The sequence below is a fragment of the Carcharodon carcharias genome, chromosome 33, assembly GCF_017639515.1.
Source record: "Carcharodon carcharias isolate sCarCar2 chromosome 33, sCarCar2.pri, whole genome shotgun sequence".
In the NCBI taxonomy this organism is placed as follows: Eukaryota; Metazoa; Chordata; class Chondrichthyes; order Lamniformes; family Lamnidae; genus Carcharodon; species Carcharodon carcharias.
The window spans coordinates 9,593,918-9,609,736 of record NC_054499.1 but is presented as its reverse complement, the minus strand read 5'-3'; the positions used below and the strand labels follow the sequence as shown (position 1 = coordinate 9,609,736).

The 15,819-nt window shown below is 54.1% G+C and overlaps 1 protein-coding gene across 2 annotated transcripts in view; it reads right to left on the bottom strand.

Moving 5' to 3' along the window:
• Positions 1-374: 374 nt before the first annotated feature.
• The window catches only part of LOC121272196 (probable GPI-anchored adhesin-like protein PGA18), a 29,055-nt gene continuing 13,610 nt past the window's right edge, over positions 375-15,819 (bottom strand). For both annotated transcript variants that reach the window (XM_041178720.1, XM_041178719.1), the window contains 2 exons: positions 2,858-3,127; positions 375-637 (listed from right to left, as the gene is read on the bottom strand). In XM_041178720.1, coding sequence (XP_041034654.1) covers positions 579-637; positions 2,858-3,127 — 329 coding nt within the window. In that variant the 3' untranslated portion in view covers positions 375-578. The remainder of the gene's footprint in view (positions 638-2,857; positions 3,128-15,819) is intronic.

Sequence of the window (15,819 nt, the reverse complement as noted above, 5' to 3'; positions counted from 1 at the left end):
GGCGCTGAATGGCCTCCTCCTGTGCCTGGAGGTGTGTTGCCAGAGGCATCAGTGGCAGTGCCCAGCTGCAGGCTCTGATTTCCTCTTGGGTCAGGGATGGTTGCTGGGCGTATGCTCTCGCCGCGTTGCCCTGTGTCGTTTCCCAACCACCCCCCCCCATCCCCCCCACTCCTCGATCGTCGGTTGACCATGTGCATTGGCATAGCGCCTTTCACTTTGGTGAAATGCCCGCGGGTGGCGTCATGACAGCAATGTCGCTCCAAGCCACCCATGGAGATTCCCACACGTGCAGCTCACAGCTTGGCTAAAGAGGTAGAATTTTTACAAGCGTCTTAATAGGAGGACAGGGAGAGGCGGAGAGGTTTGGTGGGGGGGGTGGGGGGGTGGGTGGGTGGTTGCTCAATCGGCGAGAATGGGAGGGTGCAGAGATCTCGGACGGTGGTAAGGGCCGGAGGGGGTTACAGAGATAGGGAATGGAGTGAGGCCTTGGCAGGATTTGAAAGTTTGGAAATGATAGGCTTCAGAACTGCAAGTGTTCAGCAACGTCCCTTCAGACCAGTTGGCGTGAGGCAGGCTGGTTACAAAGCATTGCACACATCTTCGGTGCATTCGACTGAAGCACTGTGATACCTCTGACCTGAGAGAGAGAGAGAGAGAGAGAGAGAGAGAAGAAGAAAACGGTGTTCAAACTGAGAACAGATCATGTGACAGACACGATATCTTTTCTTTAGAAATTCGCTCTGCGGGATGCGGGGGTCGCTGGCTGGGCCCAGCATTTATTGCCCATCCCTAATTGCCCCCTTGAGAAGGTGGTGGGTGAGCTGCTGCCTCCTCGAACCGCTGCAGTCCACGTGGTGTAGGTACACCCGCCGCGCTGTTAGGGAGGGAGCGCCAGGATTTTGACCCAGCGACAGTAAAGGAACGGCCGATATATTTCCAAGTCAGGATAGACCATAAGACCATAAGACATAGGAGCAGAAATTAGGCCATTCGGCCCATCGAGTCTGCTCTGCCATTCAATCATGGCTGATAAGTTTCTCAACCCCAGGATGGTGAGCGGCTTGAAGAGGAACTTGCAGGTGGTGGTGTTCCCATCTATCTGCTGCCCTTGTCCTTCTAGGTGGTAGAGGTCATGGGTTTGGAAGCTACTGCCCGGGGGTGGGGGGGAGGTGGGGGGTGCAATAGTATCACGGCATTGTCACTGGACTGGAAATCCAGAGCCCCAGGGTGATCCTCAGGGGACCCTGGGTTCAAATCCCACCAGTGAAATTCAATAAATACCTAGAATTAAAAAGTCTAATGATGACCAGGGGGAGAATTGCTCCCCCTGTTGGGGGGGTGCAGAAGTACAGGGGTGCGCCACCATTTCAAGTTCCACCCAGTGTCGGCAAGCAGGCCCCACCCCCGCTCGCCAATCGGAAGATCCTGCCCCATGAAACCTGTGTCGATTGTCCTTAAAAAAAAACCCCATCTGGTTCACTAACGCCCCTTCAGGGAAGGAAATCTGCCACCCTTACCCGGTCTGGGCCTACACGTGACTCCAGACCCACAGCCATATGGTTGACCCTTAAAAATGCCCCCCCGCACAAGGGGGCAATTAGGGATGGGCATTAAATGCTGGCCTAGCCAATAACGCCCACATTACACGAACGAATAAAAAAAGGAAGCTCGGTTAGTTCCTGCAGCGCATCTTGTAGATGGTACACCCTGTGCTTCAGTGAGGGAGGGAGTCAGTGCTTGTGGATGGGGAGCCAATCAAGCTGCTTTGTCCTGGATGGTGTTGAGCTTCTTGAGCGTTGTGGGAGCTGCACTCGTCCAGGCAAGTGGGGTGTATTCCATCACACTCCTGACTTGTAGATGGTGGACAGGCTTTGGGGAGTCAGGAAAGTGAGTGACTGTGGTGAGGGCCAGACCGAGGTCACTCTCTTATACTGCCCTGGTGCCCCCTCCAATCCCCACATGACCACTGCAATTGACACCCCAGCCTTTTAGCTCAGGTTATAAGGTAGGGAGTGGGTGGAGTAGCCGCATTAGGGAAGCCGGAGGCTAACTGGATGGTTCTCTCCCCAAGGGAACACCCTCACACCGCGATCGGATGCCCATTGGACTACTGCCAGGGAGGTAGCGCTGGTGATATCCCGATAACATCTATGACGATCCTATTGGTCCCTCTGGTGGGCTCGATGAGTTACGTAATGAGTTGTACAGACACACCGGCTCCTGGGTCAATGCCCGGTCTAGGATTGGACCCGGCAGAGATGTCCTCCCCACCCCCGCGAGGTCAAACCCAGCCCCTTCACTGTCAACTCCCACACGGGGTTAAGTGGCAGGGGTGCCAGGATTGGGGGGGGGGGGCGGGTGGGGTGTGGGGGGTGTGGGGGGAGTGGGGCAGGGGAATGCGCCCAATGCCCTCGGCCTTGAGGCTTCAAGAGAGGGGGAGGGAGAGAGGGAGAGAGAGAGAGAGAGAGAGGCCGTCGAGCAAGACATGACAGGGCCGCCCTCTCCATCAATCATGAGGCTCGAGGATGACAAGAGGCTGCCCCACCTTCCCTTGATGCCCTTAAAGGGGCAAAGGGAGGGGGAGAATGGGGGGGGGAGGTGGGGGGGAGGTGGGGGGGGGGGAAGAAACTCAAGTTGAATGCAAGTTTTGAACCATTCTGGCCAAATGGGTGGCAGCTCACTCACAACTTCGAGAAGGGAATCGGACGGATATTTGGAAAGGAAACACTCAAGGGGGGGGCTCCTAGGGAAGAGGTGGGGCTAAATGGGCAGATCCATTGACAGGGCTAGTCCAGGCGCAAGGGGGCCAAATGGCCTCCTTTTGCGCCGTGCAGTGAAGAGAACCCACGGGCCTCACCTTGCCCCCCACGCTTCTTGCAGTACAGGTAGGTGCTGACGGAGACCAAGAGAAAGGTGAGCAGGAGGAGGACGGAAACTGCCAGGTGGCTCTTTGGCAGCCGCTTCATCGTGGGCTCGGTGCCTTCCCGCCGGTCTGTTTTGACCAGCTCCCCGCCCCGGCCGGACCACGAGGCTGGGCCATCCGCTCTGGCTCCCCCCGACTGCGCTTCCCCCGGGGAAGGGCTCGAGGCCTGGGTCTCTGGCACCTCCTTCTCCGGCCCTCCGCCTCCTGTCAAGAAAGTGAGAAACGCTTATGGTTAGCCGGAGAGACCCAGAGGCTCGTGGGAATGAGACGAGGCCCCCACCTCGGCCCCTCAAACCTGTCCCCATGGCTGACCTGTGTCTTAATACCACCCACCCACCTTGGCTCTGTAACCCTCCCCGAGGGAATACAAGCCTAGTCTGTTCAACTCTGCTCATAAACTAACCACCCGAGCCCCAAATGTCCACATGTTAAAAGCTTTTTAGTCAACATCTCAGCAACTGGTAAATACCCCAGGGTTTGCTATTTAGGGGAGTCAAGGGCGTAGTGGTATTGTCGCTGGACTAGTAACCCAGAGACCCCGGGGGTAATGCCCTGGGGACCTGGGTTTGTATCCCCGCCTCCCCTCTCCCGAAGACAGAAGGTGAAATTCGAATCCAATAAATATCTGGCGTTAAAATTCTAATGGTGACCACGAAACCGTTGCCGATTGTTGTAAAAACCCCACCGGGTTCACTAATGCCCTTCAGGAAAGGAAATCTGCCACCCTTACCTGGTCTGGCCCACGTGTGACTGATGCGGCTGGCGCTTAAAATGCCCCCTGGACAAGGGCAGTTAGGGATGGGCAATAAATGCTGGCCGAGCCAGCGACGTCCACATCCCATGAACGATATGAATAATACTTTTAAAAAATACCCCAGGGTCATTAATCCCATTACAATCTCAGGTTTCATTGGATTTCTTCCCAAAATTCCCTGTGGTCCTCCGCTTCCTCTGTTTGCCAAGCTTCCCACTATGCACAGGGCTCATGTCCAAACCCCCCACTTAGCTAATCGCCATTCACTGGTTAACATCTTACTCAAATTTGGCAAACACTCCCTCCCTCCCTCACTTTCAGCAGCAGGGAGAGACTAGCTATAGAACCACCAAAGGAAACACTCCAGCTCCAGATTTTATTCCCTCTCTGCTCGTTCACAGAAGGTGGACATCGTTGGCCAGGCCAGCATTTGTTGCCCATCCCTAATTGCCCTTGAACTGAGTGGCTGGCTTGGCCATTTAAGAGTCAACCACGTCGCTGTGGGTCTGGAGTCACATGCAGGTCAGACCGGCAGATTTCCTTCCCTAAAGGGCATTAGTGAACTAGACTGGTTTTTAATCTATGGTGTGGTGGGGGGTGGGGGGGGGTGTGGGGGTGGGGGGGGAACTGGTCCCATCGAGGACCAGGGGGGCCACTGGTTTAAGACGAGTGGGGAAAGAGCAGGAGGCAGCGAGAGGTTAGGATCTGGAGTGCGCTGCCTGAGAGCGTGTTGGAAGCAGAAACAATCCTGGGCTCCTGAAGGTGGAGTGGAGATGAAGAAAATCTACAGGGCTCCAAGTGGGGCTGGGCGGGCTGCCCTCGCAGAGGGCTAGCATGGAAACCGCAGGCTGAATGGCCTCTTTCAGTCAGTGCGACAACCCACCCGGTGATTCTTTGAGAATGTGGAAGCGCTGCCTGCAAAGAGGTTTAGTATTGTTTCTAAGAAAGGACGGAAGAACTTGCTTGAGAACTGTTTCACTGATGTAAACAGTGACAAGGGTCAGGCAAACCACTAATGTTCTGCTGCATGACCACTAACCAGAATAGCATGCACAGGCAACAAGCTCACAAATCACATCTGATGTAAGGAGCCAAATCAGAAGTCTCTTCCGGTTTAGATGTCTAACAGGCTGGAAAAAAAAGTTGCTATTTTAACCTTAAGAAATAATCGGCCTATATATATAAAAAAAAACACACAGCTCTCATTTACAAAGCACTCTCTCACTCGAATGTGACGTCCTTGAGAACATTTCACAGCTCGGTCCAAATCCAGCCTGGCTTCTCAGTGTCGCCTTTTAACTCTCTGGAGTCGAGCCAATCAAAGCAAATCAGCAAAATCAGGGGCCCAAGTAAACTCAGAGACACAAACAAAAAACTGCAGATGCTGGAAATCCAAAACAAAAACAGAAACACCCGGAAAAACTCAGCAGGTCCGGCAGCATCGGCGGAGCTGCCAGACCTGCTGAGATTTTCCCAGGTAATTCTGTTTTTGTTACCAAGTAAACTCAGCCCATTAAAGGGAAACTGCAAGAAGTTGAGGGCAAAAGTTTACAGGGGACTTACCAACACTAAATCAAAATGTGATTAAAGGGGCCGGTAATTCCTTGCCTGGGATTTGGGTGTCGCTTGGCTCGGCCAGCACCTGTTGCCCGTCCCTAAGTGCCCCCCTGGGGAAGGTGGTGGTGAGCCGGCGCAGTTCCTGTGGTGTAGGTCCCTGTTAGGGAGGGAGCTCCAGGATTCGCTTAGTCAAAGATTTCACACTATCGGCAACCAGGGTGCAAGGTGTCGGAGGCCCATCTTGCAGCACAGGAACGTGGGGCTTAGGAGCAGGAGCAGGCCATTCGGCCCCTCGAGCCTGCTCCTCCGTTCAATGAGATCATAGCTGATCTGGTTGTGGCTCCCTGTCTGTCCCCCATTAACCCTTGACTCCCTTGTTAATCCACACACTGCCTACCTCAGTCTTGAACGTATTCAGAGACCCAGCCTCCACTGCTCTCCGGGAAAGAGAATTCCACAGACCAATCACCCTCTTAAGAGGGAAAAAAATCCTCCTCATCTCCGTCTTAAATGGGACACCTCGTATCCTTGAAGCTGTGCCCCCTATATTTCTAGATTCCTCCCACAAGAGGAAACACCCTTTCAGCATCTATCCTGTCAAGGGCCCACCACAGAATCTTATACATTTCAATAAGATCCCTTCTCATTCTCCTAAACTCCAATGGGTACAAACCCAACCTGCTCAACCTTTCCTCATAAGACAAACCCCCTTCATCCCAGGAATGAGTCTCCGGTGCGATTATGTCTTTTCTCAATTAAGGCAACCGGAACTGTACATAGTATTCAAGATGTTGTTTCCACTTCATTTAACCTCCCCATGACTTCAAGGAACAAAGCAGCAGGAGATTAAGTTGAGTCAGAAACTTTCGTAACTTTTACAAGAATTTAGAAATTCACTTGCATCTCCATAGCCTCCAGGGCTATGGGCCAAGTGCTGGAAAATGGGATTAGTGTAGTGTGATCTTTGTTGACCGGTGTGGACACGATGGACTCCTTCTGTGCTGTAAACACCTAGGAGTCTATTAACATGAGCAGAAAATGCTGGAGTCATTCTGAGGTTGGGCCATGTTAGAGGGACAGTGCCTCTCCCAGAGTTAAACCCGAGGAAACTTTTCTCTCATGTCGGTGGTCAGCCTTTCAGCTCCCCTCCTCTCTATTGCTTAAACCATCTCAAATCTCAAAACTTCTAGCATGGGGTCATCGACCCTGAAACATGTGCTCTTTACGTCTCCTCTCCATCTGCCAGAGCTGCTAAACACTTACAGTAAAGTTGTCCCATGTAGCAGGAGAAATGTTTGAGCCGCTGGAGGATTTGCTGGTTGATTTTCTCGGCTGTGTGTGTGTTTGACCATCTGCTGCTGCAGACCCTGGTTCCAGCTGTTATATCCCCCTGCTCCCTCACACTGCGGCTTCCGGTCTCCTTGTCCAGCCAAACTGACTTGTTTATCTCTTTCTCATCCCTCCCCAAGGACAGTCAGACCTGTGGAGGCAGTGGGTCCAATACAGGCAGGGGATGGGGTGGGGGGGGATGTGGTGGGCGAGAGCGTGAAGTGGTGAGGTTGGAGTGTTGAGGTTGGAGTGTTGAGGTTGGAGTGGTGAGATTGGGGTGGTGAGGTTGACATGGTGAGGTTGGAGTGTTGAGGTTGGAGTGGTGAGGTTGGAGTGGTGAGGTTGGAGTGGTGAGGTTGGAGTGGTGAGGTTGGAGTGGTGAGGTTGGGTGGTGAGGTTGGAGTGTTGAGGTTGGAGTGGTGAGGTTGGAGTGGTGAGGTTGGGTGGTGAGATTGGGGTGGTGAGGTTGGAGTGTTGAGGTTGGAGTGTTGAGGTTGGAGTGTTGAGGTTGGAGTGTTGAGGTTGGAGTGGTGAGATTGGGGTGGTGAGGTTGACGTGGTGAGGTTGGAGTGTTGAGGTTGGAGTGGTGAGGTTGGAGTGGTGAGGTTGGAGTGGTGAGGTTGGGGTGGTGAGGTTGGGTGGTGAGGTTGGAGTGTTGAGATTGGAGTGGTAAGGTTGGAGTGGTGAGGTTGGGGTGGTGAGGTTGGGTGGTGAGATTGGGTTGGTGAGGTTGGAGTGTTGAGGTTGGAGTGTTGAGGTTGGAGTGTTGAGGTTGGAGTGGTGAGATTGGGGTGGTGAGGTTGACGTGGTGAGGTTGGAGTGTTGAGGTTGGAGTGGTGAGGTTGGAGTGGTGAGGTTGGGTGGTGAGGTTGGAGTGTTGAGGTTGGAGTGGTGAGGTTGGAGTGGTGAGGTTGGAGTGTTGAGGTTGGAGTGTTGAGGTTGGAGTGTTGAGGTTGGAGTGTTGAGGTTGGAGTGGTGAGGTTGGAATGGTGAGATTGGAGTAGTGAGGTTGGAGTGGTGAGGTTGGGTGGTGAGGTTGGGTGGTGAGGTTGACGTGGTGAGGTTGGAGTGTTGAGGTTGGAGTGGTGAGGTTGGAGTGTTGAGGTTGGAGTGTTGAGGTTGGAGTGGTGAGATTGGAGTGGTGAAGTTGACGTGGTGAGGTTGGAGTGTTGAGGTTGGAGTGGTGAGGTTGGGGTGGTGAGGTTGGAGTGTTGAGGTTGGAGTGGTGAGGTTGGAGTGGTGAGGTTGGAGTGTTGAGGTTGGGGTGGTGAGGTTGGAGTGGTGAGTTTGGGTGGTGAGGTTGGGGTGGTGAGGTTGGAGTGTTGAGGTTGGAGTGTTGAGGCTTACATGGTGAGGTTGGAGTGTTGAGGTTGGAGTGGTGAGGTTGGAGTGGTGAGATTGGGGTGGTGAGGTTGGAGTGGTGAGGTTGGGTGGTGAGGTTGGGGTGGTGAAGTTGGGTGGTGAGGTTGGGTGGTGAGGTTGGGGTGGTGAGGTTGGAGTGTTGAGGTTGGAGTGATGAGGTGTGGAGTGGTGAGGTTGGAGTGACGAGGTTGGAGTGGTGATGTTGGGGTGGCAAGGTTGGAGTGGCGAGGTGTGGAATGGAGTGGAGCAGTGTGGAGTGGAGTGGTGTGAATTGGAGTGGAGTGGAGTGGAGTGGAGTGGTGTGGAGTGGAGTGGAGTGGTTTGGAGAGGTGTAGTGAGTAGTGGAGTGGAGTGGAGTGGTGTAGTGAGGAGTGGAGTGGAGTGGAGTGATGTAGTGAGGAGTGGAGTGGAATGGAGTGGTGTGGAGTGGTTTGGAGTGGAATGGAGTGGTGTAGTGAGGAGTGGAGTGGACTGGTGTGGAGTGGAGTGGAGTGGAATGGAGTGGAGTGGTGTAGTGAGGAGTGGAGTGGAATGGAGTGGTTTGGAGTGGAGTGGAGTGGAATGGAGGGGAGTGGTGTAGTGAGGAGTGGAGTCGAGTCGAGTCGAGTCGGGTCGAGTCGTGTGGAGTGATTTGGAGTGGAGTGGAGTGGAGTGGGGTGGAGTGGAGTGGGGTGGGGTGGAGTGGTGTGGAGTGGAGTGAAGTGTAGTGGTGTAGTGAGGTGTGGAGTGGTGTAGTGAGGTGTGGAGTGGTGTAGTGAGATCTGGAGTGGTGTAGTGAGGTGTGGAGTGGTGTGGAGTTGTGTAGTGAGGTGTGGAGTGGTGTAGTGAGGTGTGGAATGGTGTGGAGTGGTGTAGTGAGGTGTGGAGTGGTGTAGTGAGGTATGGAGTGGTGTAGTGAGGTGTGGAGTGGTGTAGTGAGGTGTGGAGTGGTGTGGAGTTGTGTAGTGAGGTGTGGAGTGGTGTAGTGAGGTGTGGAGTTGTGTAGTGAGGTATGGAGTGGTGTAGTGAGGTGTGGAGTGTTGTAGTGAGGTGTGGAGTTGTGTAGTGAGGTTTGGAGTGGTGTAGTGAGGTGTGGAGTGGTGTAGTGAGGTGTGGAGTGGTGTGGAGTGGTGTAGTGAGGTGTGGAGTGGTGTAGTGAGGTATGGAGTGGTGTAGTGAGGTGTGGAGTGGTGTAGTGATGTGTGGAGTGGTGTAGTGAGGTATGGAGTGCTGTAATGAGGTGTGGGGTGGTGTAGTGAGGTATGGAGTACTGTAGTGAGGTGTGGAGTGGTGTGGAGTGGTGTAGTGAGGTGTAGTGATGTGTGGAGTGGTTTAGTGAGGTATGGAGTGCTGTAGTGAGGTGTGGAGTGGTGTGGAGTGGTGTAGTGAGGTGTAGTGAGGTGTGGAGCGGTGTGGAGTGCTGTAGTGAGGTGTGAAGTGCTGCAGTGAGGTGTGGAGTGGCGTAGTGAGCTGTGGAGTGCTGTAGTGAGGTATGGAGTGCTGTAGTGAGGTGTGGAGTGGTGTAGTGAGGTGTGGAGTGGTGTAGTGAGGTGTGGGGTGATGTAGTGAGGTGTGGAGTGGTGTAGTGAGGTGTGGAGTGGTGTAGTGAGGTATGGAGTGGTGTAGTGAGGTGTGGAGTGGTGTGGAGTGGTGTAGTGAGGTGTGGAGTGGTGTAGTGAGATGTGGAGTGGTGTAGTGAGGTATGGAGTGGTGTAGTGAGGTATGGAGTGGTGTGGAGTGGTGTAGTGAGGTGTGGAGTGGTGTAGTGATGTGTGGAGTGCTGTAGTGAGGTGTGGAGTGGTGTGGAGTGCTGTAGTGAGGTGTGAAGTGCTGCAGTGAGGTGTGGAGTGGTGTGGAGTGGTGTAGTGAGGTGTGGAGTGGTGTAGTGAGGTGTGGAGTGGTGTGGAGTGGTGTAGTGAGGTGTGGAGTGGTGTAGTGAGGTGTGGAGTGGTGTAGTGAGATGTGGAGTGGTGTAGTGAGGTATGGAGTGGTGTAGTGAGGTATGGAGTGGTGTGGAGTGGTGTAGTAAGGTGTGGAGTGGTGTAGTGAGGTGTGGAGTGAGGTGTGGAGTGGTGTAGTGAGGTGTGGAGTTGTGTAGTGAGGTGTGGAGTGGTGTAGTGAGGTGTGGAGTGGTGTGGAGTGCTGTAGTGAGGTTTGAAGTGGTGTAGTGAGGTGTGGAGTGGTGTAGTGAGGGGTGGAGTGGTGCAGTGAGGTGTAGAGTGGTGTAGTGAGGTGTGGAGTGGTGTAGTGAGGTATGGAGTGGTGTAGTGAGGTGTGGAGTGGTGTAGTGAGGTGTGGAGTGGTGTGGAGTGGTGTAGTGAGGTGTGGAGTGGTGTAGTGAGGTATGGAGTGGTGTAGTGAGGTGTGGAGTGGTGTGGAGTGGTGTAGTGAGGTGTGGAGTGGTGTAGTGAGGTATGGAGTGGTGTAGTGAGGTGTGGAGTGGTGTAGTGAGGTATGAAGTGCTGTAGTGAGGTGTGGAGTGGTGTAGTGAGGTGTGGAGTGGTGTAGTGAGGTGTAGTGAGGTGTAGAGTGGTGTAGTGAGGTATGGAGTGCTGTAGTGAGGTGTGGAGTGGTGTAGTGAGGTGTGGAGTGGTGTAGTGAGGTGTAGTGAGGTGTGGAGTGGTGTAGTGAGGTGTAGTGAGGTGTGGAGTGGTGTAGTGAGGTGTGGAGTGGTGTAGTGTGGTGTGGAGTGGTGTAGTGAGATGTGGAGTGGTGTAGTGAGGTGTGGAGTGCTGTAGTGAGGTGTGGATTGGTGTAGTGAGGTGTAGTGAGGTTTGGAGTGGTGTAGTGAGGTGTGTAGTGGTGTAATGAGGTGTGGAGTGGTGTAGTGAGGTGTGGAGTGCTGTAGTGAGGTGTGGAGTGGTGTGGAGTGCTGTAGTGAGGTGTGGAGTGCTGTAGTGAGGTGTGGAGTGCTGTAGTGAGGTGTGGAGTGGTGTGGAGCGCTGTAGTGAGGTGTGGGGTGGTGTAGTGAGGTGTGGAGTTGTGTGGAGTGGTGTAGTGAGGTGTGGGGTGGTGTAGTGAGGTGTGGAGTGGTATGGAGTGCTGTAGTGAGGTGTGGAGTGGTATGGAGTGGTGTAGTGAGGTGTGGGGTGGTGTAGTGAGGTGTGGAGTGGTGTAGTGAGGTGTAGTGAGGTGTGGAGTGGTGTAGTGAGGTGTGGAGTGCTGTAGTGAGGTGTAGTGAGGTGTGGAGTGGTGTAGTGAGGTGTGGAGTGCTGTAGTGAGGTGTAGTGAGGTGTGGAGAGGTGTAGTGAGGTGTGGGGTGGTGTAGTGAGGTGTGGAGTCTCAGTGTGTGTGTATCAATGGGCAGAATGTTTCCTTCCAAGGGTGGGGGCACCCGACCCAAACGGGAGTGAAGTATGCACAGTGACATCAGGCGAGCGTGTCTATGTATGTGTCTGTGTGTGTGCATGTGTGTGTGTGTTTATTTGTGTGTGTGTGTGTTTGTGTGTCTGTGTGTATTTGTGTGTCTGTGTGCGTATTTGTGTGTGTGTGTATTTGTGTGTGTGTGTATTTGTGTGTGTGTGTTTGTGCATGTGTGTGTGTATTTGTGTGTGTCTGTGTATTTGTGTGTGTCTGTGTGTGTGCATGTGTGTGTGTGTATTTGTGTGTGTGTGTGTGTATTTGTGTGTGTGTGTTTGTGTGTGTCTGTGTGTATTTGTGTGTCTGTGTTTGTATTTGTGTGTGTATATTTGTGTGCGTGTGTATTTGTGTGTGTGTGTATTTGTGTGTGTCTGTGTGTATTTGTGTGTCTGTGTTTGTATTTGTGTGTGTGTGTGCATGTGTGTGTGTGTGTATTTGTGTGTGTGTGTGTATTTGTGTGTGTCTGTGTGTGTGCATGTGTGTGTGTGTATTTGTGTGTGTGTGTTTGTGTGTGTCTGTGTGTATTTGTGTGTGTATTTGTGTGTGTGTGTTTGTGTGTGTCTGTGTGTGTTTGTGTGCGTGTATTTGTGTGTCTGTGTGTGTGTATTTGTGTGTGTGTGTATTTGTGTGTGTCTGTGTGTGCATGTGTGTGTGCATGTGTGTGTGTGTATTTGTGTGTGTGTTTGTGTGTGTCTGTGTGTATTTGTGTGTCTGTGTGTGTGTATTTGCATGTGTGTGTATTTGTGTGTATTGTGTGTGTATTTGTGTGTGTCTGTGTGTATTTGTGTGTCTGTGTGTGTTTGTATTTGTGTGTGTGTGTGTTTGTGTGTGTCTGTGTGTATTTGTGTGTCTGTGTGTGTACTTGTGTGTTTGTGTGTGTGTATTTGTGTGTCTGTGTGTGTGTATTTGTGTGTTTGTGTGTGTATTTGTGTGTGTGTATTTGTGTTTGTGTGTGTATTTGTGTGTTTGTGTGTATTTTTGTGTTTGTGTGTGTGTGTGTGTATTTCTGTGTGTGTGTGTGTATTTGTGTATTTATGTGTTTGTGTGTATTTGTGTATTTGTGTGTGTGTATTTGTGTGTGTGTGTGTGTGTGTGTATTTGTGTGTGTGTGTGTGTGTGTATTTGTGTGTTTGTGTGTGTGTGTGTGTGTGTGTCTGTATCTGTGTGTGTTTCTGTGCATCTGTGCGTGTGTCTGTGTGGGTGTGTGTCTCTCTCATTGCCGGTTCCTGTACACATACATCATCCCCATTCACTCCACTCGTGTTGTGATATTTTAACCTGCCCTATCTCTCCCCCTACCATCCACAACCCCTGCCCCCTGCACCCCACCGCCCCCCTTGGAGTGGGACAGTCTCAAACAAAAGCTGGGCTGCCATTGGCTTCACAAGGGGCAGCAGGGCTGTTTGCTCAGCCAATTACAGGCCACGGGGTCAGCAAACTGACCAATCCCATCACTTGAGTCCAATTGGTGCTGGGCAATGGCGCTCACGGGGTTAACACAACTCATCCTGCACCTGATCTTTCACAACCATAGCCCAGTGACAGCTGTGGGGTGGGGGGGAGGAGGGAAGGGGGAGGAGAGGAGGGGAGGAGCGGGGGGAGGGGGGGAGGGGAGGAGGGGAAGAGGCGAGGGGGAGGGGAGGAGGGGGAGGAGGAGGAGGAGGGGAGGAGGGGAGGAGGGGAGAGGAGGGGAGGAGTGGAGGGGAGGGGGAGGAGGGAGGGAGGAGGGGAGGGGGCGAGGGGAGGGGGTGGGGAGGAGGAGGGGAGCGGGAGGGGAGGAGGGGAGGAGGAGGGAGAGGAGGGGAGGAGTGTAGGGGAGGGGAGGGGGAGGGGGAGGAGGGAGGGAGGAGGGGAGGGGGCGAGGGGAGGGGGTGGGGAGGAGGAGGGGAGCGGGAGGGGAGTGGGAGGGGAGGAGGAGGGGAGGGAGGGTAATGGGGTGAGGGAGAGAGGAGGATGATTGAGGGGAGGGGGAGGGGAGATGATTGAGGGGAGGTGATTGAGGGGAGGGGGAGGAGGAGGGGGAGGGGGAGGGGAGGGGTGGTGATTGAGCAGAGGGGAGATGATTGACGGGAGGAAGGCAGATGATTGAGAGGAGGGGGGGAGATGATTGAATGGAGGGGGAGGGGGAGGGGGAGAGGAGATATTTGAGGGGGGAGGGGAGGTGATTGAGGGGAGGGGGGAGATGATTGAATGGAGGGGGAGGGGGAGGGGGAGAGGAGATATTTGAGGGGGGAGGGGAGGTGATTGAGGGGAGGGGTGATGTTTGAGAGGAGGTGGAGGGGAGATGTTTGAATGGAGGGGGAGGGGGAGGGGGAGAGGAGATATTTGAGGGGGTGGGGGAGGGGAGGTGATTGAGGGGAGGGGGAGGGGAGATGTTTGAGGGGTGGGGGAGGTGATTGAGGGGTGGGGGAGGGGTGATGATTGAGGGGAGGGGGAGGGGAGATGTTTGAGGGGTGGGGGAGGTGATTGAGGGGTGGGGGAGGGGTGATGATTGAGGGAAGGGGAGATGTTTGAGGGGAGGTGGAGGGGAGATGTTTGAGGGGAGGGGGAGGGGTGATGATTGAGGGGAGGGGGAGGGGAGAGGTTTGAGGGGAGGGGGAGGGGTGATGATTGAGGGGAGGGGGAGGGGAGATGTTTGAGGGGTGGGGGAGGGTGATGATTGAGGGGAGGGGTGATGTTTGAGGGGAGGGGGAGGGGAGATGTTTGAGAGGAGGTGGAGGGGAGATGTTTGAGGGGAGGTGGAGGGGTGATGTTTGAGGGGAGGGGGAGGGGAGATGTTTGAGGGGAGGGGGAGGGGAGATGTTTGAGGGGAGGTGCAGGGGAGATGTTTGAGCGGTGGGGGAGGGGTGATGATTGAGGGGAGGTGGAGGGGAGATGTTTGAGGGGAGGGGGAGGGGTGATGATTGAGGGGAGGTGGAGGGGAGATGTTTGAGGGGAGGGGGAGGGGTGATGATTGAGGGGAGGGGGAGGGGAGATGTTTGAGGGGTGGGGGAGGGGTGATGATTGAGGGGAGGTGGAGGGGAGATGTTTGAGGGGAGGGGGAGGGGTGATGATTGAGGGGAGGTGGAGGGGAGATGTTTGAGGGGAGGGGGAGGGGTGATGATTGAGGGGAGGTGGAGGGGAGATGTTTGAGGGGAGGGGGAGGGGTGATGATTGAGGGGAGGGGGAGGGGAGAAGTTTGAGGGGTGGGGGAGGGTGATGATTGAGGGGAGGGGTGATGTTTGAGGGGAGGGGGAGGGGAGATGTTTGAGAGGAGGTGGAGGGGAGATGTTTGAGGGGAGGGGGAGGGGTGATGTTTGAGAGGAGGTGGAGGGGAGATGTTTGAGGGGAGGGGGAGGGGTGATGATTGAGGGGAGGTGGAGAGGAGATGTTTGAGGGGTGGGTGAGGGGAGATGTTTGAGCGGTGGGGGAGGGGAGGTGATTGAGAGGAGGTGGAGGGGAGATGTTTGAGGGGAGGGGGAGGGGTGATGATTGAGGGGAGGGGGAGGGGAGATGTTTGAGGGGTGGGGGAGGGGTGATGATTGAGGGGAGGGGTGATGTTTGAGAGGAGGTGGAGGGGAGATGTTTGAGGGGAGGGGGAGGGGTGATGTTTGAGAGGAGGTGGAGGGGAGATGTTTGAGGGGAGGGCGAGGGGTGATGATTGAGGGGAGGTGGAGAGGAGATGTTTGAGGGGTGGGTGAGGGGAGATGTTTGAGCGGTGGGTGAGGGGAGGTGATTGAGGGGAGGGGGAGGGGGAGGGGAGATGTTTGAGGGACTCTCTGGCCGACCCCGTGAGTTGGTCAAATCTGGAACGAGCGCCCGAATGGACGGTGGAAGATGATTGGACTGCAACTTTCGAAAGAGAATCGGACAGACACTGGCAGGATCGCGGATTCCTACAGCACAGGAGGAGACCATTCAGCCTATCATGTCGGTGCCAGCCCTTTGTCCTTTTGTCTATGACATCTTTGGCAATCTCTTCTTTGCCTCCAACTACCACTGGCCCTCTACCCAGCTCTACCTGTCCCACCACCCCCCCCTTAAACCAGCTTATATTTCACCTCATTTCTATATTTCTTTAGTTCTGATGAAGAGTTATACGGACTCGAAACGTTAACTGTGTCCCTCTCTGCAGATGCTGCCAGACATGCTGAGTCCTTCCAGCTATTTTTGTTTCTGTATTTGAAAGAATTATCCAATTTTGGCCTGCTAGCTGTCCTGTTCTTGCCTTCCACCCCCCCACCCCCCCAACCCCCCCCCCCCCCAACCCCCACCTTCACCCCCTTGGCTCTGTTCCTGGCCTGTGTGCTCCAGCACCTTCTAATCCTCTGCACGTCACTCGATAACCCAGTTAACCGATCTCCATCCCCCTAACCAGTTTCAAACAGGACAGGAGCCACAGTTATGTGTATCTCAGCCACAGTAATGGTTAACCGCTGAATTCTTTTCATTCAAGGCACAGCGATGAGGTGAATCATTAATAGCTGGGACTCAGGACTGAATTCCAGCCAACTCAGAGACAGCAGTCATCAAAACAGAAGGAAACTATAATGACCCACAAGTCCCTCTCCTTGAG